At 42.9% G+C, this 9,028-nt stretch overlaps 1 protein-coding gene across 1 annotated transcript; it reads right to left on the bottom strand.

Moving 5' to 3' along the window:
• Positions 1–277: 277 nt before the first annotated feature.
• Positions 278–8,966, bottom strand: dusp7 (dual specificity phosphatase 7). Its single transcript, XM_051122769.1, has 3 exons — positions 8,274–8,966; positions 6,284–6,712; positions 278–2,890 (listed from the first exon to the last, which is right to left on the bottom strand). Exons 1-3 carry the CDS (start codon positions 8,659–8,661, stop codon positions 2,583–2,585), a joined length of 1,125 nt encoding a protein of 374 aa, XP_050978726.1. The 5' UTR covers positions 8,662–8,966; the 3' UTR covers positions 278–2,582.
• Between the last annotated feature and the right edge of the window lie 62 nt (positions 8,967–9,028).

Raw genomic sequence — 9,028 nt, 5'->3', positions numbered from 1 at the left:
GGGAGGAAGTCTCACCTCATGCAGGACTCATGTTACAGAAGAACACCCTTGGGGTGCCGTTTCCAAAAAACTCCTAAGTCATGAACAAGATGGAAAATAAAGGTGGAATGAGATTAAAATTTATGTGATCCTAATGGAGAGCGCTTCTGGAGATTCTGAGCCTTAGACAGCTTTTTACAGGACACTTGAACGGGTGTAAAGGGAAGAAATTGACGGAACACGGAGGGGGATGGACACTGTAAAATAATGTAAAAGGAACACACCAAAGCAGATCGGATAACCAAAAAAATAATTCAATATTTATTTGCAGTACAAACAAGTCTTGTATTGGTTTTCATATACTATACAATACATAGGGACAATTTTATATCCTTCATAAACCAGAAAATTTAACTGCCCGGTTACCAAGCCCAGTATTATACACATATATAGATTGTATCTTTTAAAAAATGTATACAGCACATATAAAACAGCTCTTTGACATTTGAAGCTGTAACACGATGCCGACGCATTGTCAAATAAAAATCCCTGAAAAATTCCTCGGTGAGGTAAGATATACATTTCCTTATTCACTCATCTAGTTCCTGTGTGTCGCTCTCTTTCATTCTTACTGTTATTAATCGCAGAACCGTTATGTAGCTACAAGAAATGTCCACAGAAAGCCGTGTTCCTGTGTTCTGGCAATATACAAACAGAGAAAAACATTAACGATTTCTCTTTCCCATGGTTACAGATACAAACATTCCTCCACAAGAAGCAGCTCGAAATCAAGATGTACAAGTAAATAAAGAAGCTGTGAAATGAAGCGCTTTTCTGTCCCGGGGTGACGCGAGAGCGCCGTGTTGTTATTGTGACTGGGTCGTTTCAAGCATGAGAAAAAGTCATCCGCGATGATATATTAAGGGGACGACTGTTGCATATCTGCACAAGATGAATATTACATATATATAAATATATTTATATATTGAAATACATGAAAAGGCCACAGGAGTCAGTATATAGCACATATATTGTATATTACGGAAATCCGTGGTTTAAATCGAATCTGATGAAACGCGAGCGAATGCCCAGCACCCAGCGTGAGATGCACTTCGGACACCCCGGGTGAAAAGCTGCCTCCGTTTCAAGCTCACGAAGCTATATTTCTGTGGATCTCTAGTATCAAAAGTAGAGGAGTCAAAAACCCGAGGCCATTTTCTAGAAAATACTGCAAAGGGTTGTTGAGTATATTGCAGAGTAACAAATACAACCTTGACTGACCCGTTAAAGACCATTAGTCGTCTATTATTATTACTACATATCGGTTTCTTTAAAAATGAACAAACGTCTTCTTAATACAACGAATTTTCTAAAGTGAAATACAAAGAGTATTGAACAGTCAGAGTAGGAAAGAATTAAAAAGGTTATATAAGGCCAGCTTAAAGCAACCCTGTTAACTCAAGCACTCGTCCGCTCGGGTCCAGTCGCTCGTTCCCGCGGTCAGGAACGCCCTCGCTACACACTGTTTGCTGCCCCGGTCGCCACGCGAAGGAGCAGCAAGAGTAGTTAAAAAAACAGTCCTCAACATTCAGTGACGTGCCACGCATCGAGAGGATCGCATGCCCAAATACATCGAGTGAATAGATATACTCTTATGTAGAAACTAATACAATATATTCATACTGTAATGAGAATCACCAAGGCCAGAAGGTGAGCGAGCCCGGAAGTCGGGACTCGTGGCTAGGACACAAACGTCAATCTGTCGTTTGCAGTTAAGGAACAATGAGCTTTAAGTGCGCGCGTCGTCCCGAGCGCCCCACGCAGCTGCGCGGCCTCGTCGCAGCCTAGGACTGGCAGCGCCGCAGGACCTCTGAATGTGTCTTTCTGTGTGTGTTGGAGTACCGCTTTTAAGTGCCAAGAAGTGAAAGGCTTCACCACTGTGCAAAACGCATTAGGTCATTGCAAACGTAGAGCGAGAGACAGAGAAAGAGAGAGAAAGAAAGAGAGGGAGAAAGAGAGAGAGAAAATAAAGAGGGGGAGGGCTCACAATGTTTTTTTGTGTCGGTTCGGTCACCAAGACCGTCACTACTTTGGACAACATGGTTCTGCGCATTTCATCTGAGAGGAAATATACAAAGATATAGAAACAGACAGACTGCATGTATGTGTTGTGCACCTCCGTGATGCCACTTCTGTCTTTGCTCGGAGAAGAGAACCGATCCAATCCTACATTCTCCTCCGGTTAGAAAAGCAAAATCCCAGGCAGTACGTTGGCACCCTTTGAAACGGGAGGTTGAAGGCATCGCACAGCAGTCAAAGCTTCCTTCTCTGCGAGCGAAGCGCTGTGCAAAAGTCTCGCGTTTCTTCTCGTGTATCAAACCGTGACAAAAAAAGAACAGTCTGTTCCATAAAGGCAAGAAAAGCTGCATTAAAATCCACCGGAATAGCTGCGAGGGCTTGAGAGGGGCCCCGTGTGCTTAACCACCCTCCGTCCCTCCCTTCGCCACGGCTGCTGGCCTGTCCTCCAGGTCAAAAACTCCCCTGGAGATGGGAGATAAACATTCAAAGGGTGGCTGCTCCCACCCAGCTTCCTCTGCTGGCCTTCATGTGGACTCCAGCGTGTCCAGCTGGAACATGTTGTGATTGGTCGGCGTGGTGAAGAAGAGCTGGTCGTTGGGCGAGCGGTTGTCGCAGGGACTGTTGAGCCCCAGTGTCCTCTCAAAGTCCAAAAGCTGCCCCATGAAGTTGAAGTTGGGCGAGATGTTGGACTTCTTGCGCTTGACGAAATCGTAGGCGTCGTTGAGCGACAGGTTGAGCTTCTGCATCAGGTACGCCACCGTGACCGTGACCGAGCGACTGATGCCTGCTAGGCAGTGCACCAAGATGCCACACTTTTTGGAACGAGCTTCATCTGAGGAACAGATAAAAACACAAACAGATAAGCACTGAGTGCTAAATCACACACACGCACACACATTACATGAATGAACTCATCAGTGCATCAGTTTGGGAGCACTCACATGCTCACATTCAACTACAAAAAAGGCTTTTTGAACAGCGGTCATCTGGAAATTTGCCTTGCGAATCAGCTTTAAGACCAATTAGAATGTTTAGATTCATTAAAAAGTGTGACTTTGACAAATTAACCAGTTTCAATGACAGGTTTTTTAAGACAATTACATTTCAAAGACTGTTCATCTGTGTACACATTTGAGGCTCGTTCACAATAAAATGAACCTTTGGTGTGCAAATTCAAATTAACATTAACGGCTATCAACGCATCTGTTCAGAACATCACAAATTTGCATGCCGTCAATGCGGCCGTTTTTTTTTTTTTTTTTTTTTTTTTTGGAGAGGTGTTCTAATCACTTTTCCATCACACTGTAAAGAAAACCGGCCAGCCAATAGAGTGCATTCGTGCCTGTCTGTTTGTTCGGTGGCCTTGGTTCTAGATGTCACTTTCCCCATTCATTCTTCCAACAGAGATCTTAAAAAGACTTTTTTGTAACCCATGAACCAAACCAACTTCTATGAGGTGAATCACTACAACCTTGACTTGAAGCAAAAAAGTTTAGCAATAAAGGTACAAAGACTGTCTACTTCATGGCTTTAATGAGGGGAAAATGTTGCAAATAACAATCAAAAAACATATAAATCTGTTAAACATCTTGATTAAATGTAAACAACATATTTTACATTTATTATAATATATCTTCAAAGCTTTGTTATTGTTCAAAATCAGTTCCTCTATGGAGGAAATGAATGCCATGTTTACTTCTGGAAACTGACTGTTGATGTCTAAGATTCATGTTTTTGATCATATGCCCAGATGCTGCTGTTACATAAATATACGACTTGGTGTCACTCATGAACATGAGTATTTTGCTAAGCGACAATGAACAAAGGAACAATCCTGACTAAATTTTGCACTGGTGTAAACAGCTCTGTAGACAGTGAGGTTTGATGCTATGGACGTGTGGTTATATTTAATTTAGTTGATCACATTTTGGTTTTGATTTAAGGTTTAATTTTCACTCCTTTGTCATACAAAGTGAACACTGGATTACATCACGTGGTTTGGAATACGTTTTTGTTACCTTGTTTTGGGAGCTTGAAACTTTCAAACCACACTAACTTTAACTGTACTGACAAACAGTTTTATGGGTTAACACTAGTTAATAGAAAATCATACAGGTTTTAGACGACATGAGGATGAGTAAATTAAGACAATGTTCATTTTTGGGTGAACTGTCAATTTAATACACGAGTGAGTGAGTCTGCTGAACACTGACCCAGTGTAATCATACAGTGCTTCCTGTAGACCAATTAATCACTAAATTGTGTTTGGAAGACAAGTAGTTACAGCTCTACTGAACTCCTGAAATGACTAATCATGACACAGACCGAGGCCGTGATCTGAAGTCTGCTTCGGTACAGAAGCGTTCAGCGGCTTATGATAGGAGCGCATTACAGCTCCAGTCAGTGGAGCCATGAGTGATTCATCCAATAACATCAAGATAAACCATTACAAACACAGATCACATGAGAAACACCCTCTCTAAAGCTTTCTACCGGGTCTGATCCGTGAATGGGGAAAAATTACAGCTATACATTATTTAGAGACAAAGTGCATCTGGTTTTGTGGGGCATGACGTACTACAGAGCCATTAGTGCCAGGCGAGGCAGAGTAAAGTGGCCATTTCCTCTTCTCTGCTCATGATGGATGTGGCAAGAACACTCCGAGTCCAGCTGAACCCTAGAACAATGAGGTCACTTCCCCCAGAAACACTGGCTCCAGCACGGAGACGTTTCTCTTGAACCCTTCTAAGCTTCAATTAATTCATAAAACACAACAACACCACTGAGCTCTTTAGGCTTTGGTGCTTTTCGTCTAAACAGGAAGTTTCTTTCAGCAAAGCTTCCTAATGTTCAATAGCTCTTGTAGGAAGCAACGGCACAATTTACACAATCACACGAAAAGTATGTTTACGCAGCAAAATCGAAAGTGTTCACAGACCGAACAGCAGCGTCCAGCTGCATAACAGGATGTTGTGATAGTTTAGTGCACCAGTTTGCCCTACTTACAACATGACCACAGAATAATGCAAATTTAACGATTATTTCACCTGACGATGAACCTTTTGTTGATATGTACTTGTTCGCATGTCGTACGAGTTAGATCAACACTTTTCCTTTTTGAGTGAACTAGACCATTCAGTTACACTCATCTGTTCAATACTTCCCACAGTCTCAATGAAAGACACACCACAACTATTTAAATGCTAAGAATGAGCGGCAGAAACCAGAACAACAGGTTCCAGTCAAAAGCACATGTACGTGAGATGCCACAGAGCTACACAACTGTCCCACGACAATACCTCCAGTGCAAATGGAAAATTATTTCAAACACCAGTGGCGTTTCAGTACATGATCACACAAAACTACTGCCAAATGGATGTACACAGTAAGCTTACACACTCACTGCACCATTTTCAGCTCAAACTGATGTCATGAAAGATTCTTTGTAATCCAGATATAACCTCAGACTAGATGTTTTTAGGAAATGACTTTAGAAAGTGTCAACCAAGACCTGCCGCAGACGGCACGTGTGGCTTCACCTAAAAAACAATGACATGAAGAGAAACTAAAACCGTTTCCGTCCTTATTCATCTGGAGACTCAGGCTTTCAGCTTGTTTTTTGTTTTTTTTGTCTTTTTTAAATTAACATTCAAAGCAAAAGATGAGGTGTGCTCTCTGTAGTTCGCGTGCATGTCAGTCTCGATTCACACTCACATGGTTCACTTCACCATTAGCGGTGGCGCTCTGTGATCTATGGCCTACATTGATCACTTCTGTACAGCTCACTGAATCAATTATATCTACTTCCTCTGCTGTGCCATTCCGGTAATGTTGTGCCCTTGTTTTACATCACCCAGGGAAAGCTTGTCTGACCTGACCTGAGCTCATTTGCTTGAGAAATGTCTGGATACGACTATCTGACAGTCAGTAAGCTGGTTTAAGCAGTGGTGTTCTTCATGTAGACCACAGGTGAACTGTGTAAATCTGACCCCTGTTAAAGTGACTTGGCAATGCCGCACGGTTTGATGACATTTTAGGTAAAAGAAAATGATCATTTAAGAAAATGCGAACAGAAAGAGCTGGTATGTGAGGTTGGGGAGTATCCTAAACTTCAGGAACACAAACACATCCTGAGGTCATTTCCAGACACACAATGAAAATAATAATCCACAATCTGACAGACATGAGCTTTACACATTTGAAAGTCCAAAAGGCAGAAACTTACCTATGAAAGAAATGGCTTCAGGGAAAAACTGAGATAAGTTTTGGCTCCAGTGATCAGAGATGGGAATTTGCTTGTACTTGAATTCCCCATCGTGTTCAAACATGTTGGGCAGGTTGGGAGTTACGTTCAGGATGTACTTGATGTTGTACTTGCCCAGAACGTCCAAGTTGGTGGAGTCTTTGGCACAGCCCAGGTAAAGATAGGGTAAAATTTGGACTGGGAATGCTGGTTGGTTATTGGGCAGCGGGCTGCCCTCGGACTCCGTGGCACTGCCTGGTTCCCGGTCCGACTCTCCGTCAGAACAGTCCGAACTGATCCGCAGTCCACCGAGACCCAGAACAGACGAGGGCGGAGAGCTGCTCGGACAGGAGCAGTCCAGGTTCGTCTCGCAGTGCTCTGGGTATTCAGTCTGAAACTTGTTAAATCCTCCTAAAACAGGCCAGATAACACAAACACTCATAAGCCAACATAAACACTTCATAAAAACTCAGTATCATCACAAAAAGAAGTTATCATATTATATAATCTTTAACAGATAATGTTACTGTACATTAAAATAGTGATGACATGGATTTTGTACACAAACTGTACACAGATAATATAATGTTTGTGCATAAATAACATAGTTATTAACACTGTGTCAATGGCAAGATGTCACATAATTAGTAGTTTAGTGTCATTATGTAATTCAAATAGCTTTTCATATCTATTTCAGGTTTCTTAAAGCTAACTAAATAGACAGTAGACACTATGGTGTATTCCAACTGTTGTTAGTTACATTAGCCATGCTGACTAGTTATTACATAAGACAAAACACTATTAACTACTGAGGTATGCAGTATTAGCAGTAAGACTAAAATGGATATCAACAACAGCTGGAGTATTAAACAGTTAAAGAGACTGTTCACCCCAAAATGACCAATTTGTCATAAATTCACCCTCATGTTCTTCCACACTTCCAAAAAGTGTGTGACTTTCTTTAGAGAAACGAAAAACAGACGTTTTTCAAAATATCTTGTCTTGCATTCCACGGAAACAAGGTTTGGAAAGACATATGGGTGAGTAAATGAGCTATCCCTTTAATATCTGAACCAAAGATCCTCATAAAACTCTAATGGAATAGTTATTTGTCACTACTGGCATAGTGCCTAGTAGCAAAGAACATACTACTATGTAATGAACTAGTACTACTGTATCTGAAAAAAGATGCTAGTCACCAACAACAAAAACACATATTCTGAATGTTAAACGTGTCGTTCTTAAAGCTGTTGAGTGTTGAATGCTGGTCACGTCTTGCCGCTGTTATCTCGTGTCATGAACGATCATGACTGACACTCGATGTCTATTTTGTGAATGGTGGCGAACCCGAGAATTACACAGCCAAACACCATTTCCACGACAAAACGCTCGACGTATGCTTATATTTGTACGAAATATCGAGCAAAATGTGTGCATTTATCGAAAAGAGTGAAACTGCGTCGTGATTCAGTCCTTTTGGCCGTTCATTCATGAATCGCTCGTTTTCCCTCTGAAAGACAACATGGCGGAGCCATTTTAGGAAATTAATTGAAAACATGTTTGTTTCTCTTTTTTTTAAAAAGGTCTGCCGTGAAACCACATCGCGAAAAAGACAGAGAGGGCAAAAATTGCTCGTTTCTAAAAGAAACTGACGACATAAATAATATTTCACACATCGAGAGCTGTAACGTTACTATATTTGTGAAATAGTTCGTCTTTCGTACTCTAAACAACATTAAGTCCAGCTTTTCATCTCAGCGCTTCTGAACTTTTTCACCTCTTAAAACTCACAGGAACGTGTTATTTCAACTTGAGAGGAAGAGCGAGAGATTTAATCCGTTTCAAACTAACACACAAAAGCCTTTTAAGCTCTTAAAAGTTTTGAACAGCCAATTAAACGCGCCGTAACTCCACATAAATCGAACTGCTCGCCATTCCCTGTTATTGTCCATTTGCATCGGCGTCTTTTTACCTTCCAGGTAATAGGCTTTACATCCGTCGTCCCGCAGCTTGTGCATGAGGAGCCCCAGCACGGAGCCCGCGGCTCCGCTCTCCTGCCAGTCCGCCGTCGCCTCGTCGTACAGCACCACCGTGTCCGTTTTACAGCGCTTGACGAACTTCTCCTTGTCCTCGTTATTGGGGATGATGGAGCGGATGGGCAAGTTGCCCTTCTTCAGCCTCCGCAGCATGAGTCCCGGGATGGCCAGGTTGATGGCGGACTCGATGTGCGAGGACTCGAAGAGTTCGTGCGATCGACAGTCGAGCAGCAGCAGCGAGCCGCCGCCGGACTGCAGCTCATCCTGCAGCCATTCCGCGCTTTTGCTCGACATCATCACACCGCTCCAGAGAGTGTTTTTCATGGGGGAGATAGGGCGAGGCTGCTATGTGCGACAAAACGGGGGAAAAGACGATCAGGCGCTGAGAAGAAGTTCCCCCGTGGGCAAATCCATGCGTGTGGAGTGGAGGGCTCTGCTGTTTCAGCTGCACACAGCGGCTGTGCTCCGCTCGGCGTCCATAAGAGGCTGCTGCTGTTGCGGCGGGGCGATCCGTCAGATTCGGGCCAAACGCGCTGAACGTGTCGCGGCTGTAATGGGGTGAAGAGAGCAGCTCATGATCGCGATCTGTCCGCTCGCCTGTTTGTCATCTTAGGATGGCTGTTTGACAGACTGTAATAAAACGATCGCGTCATACGAGTGGGCGGGGTCTGTCAGGAGCATTTAAAGACGC

The sequence above is a fragment of the Labeo rohita genome, chromosome 11 (assembly GCF_022985175.1).
Source record: "Labeo rohita strain BAU-BD-2019 chromosome 11, IGBB_LRoh.1.0, whole genome shotgun sequence".
NCBI classification, from domain to species: domain Eukaryota; kingdom Metazoa; phylum Chordata; class Actinopteri; order Cypriniformes; family Cyprinidae; genus Labeo; species Labeo rohita.
The sequence above is the reverse complement of the archived record's forward strand: the minus strand, read 5'-3'. Positions and strand labels throughout refer to the sequence as shown.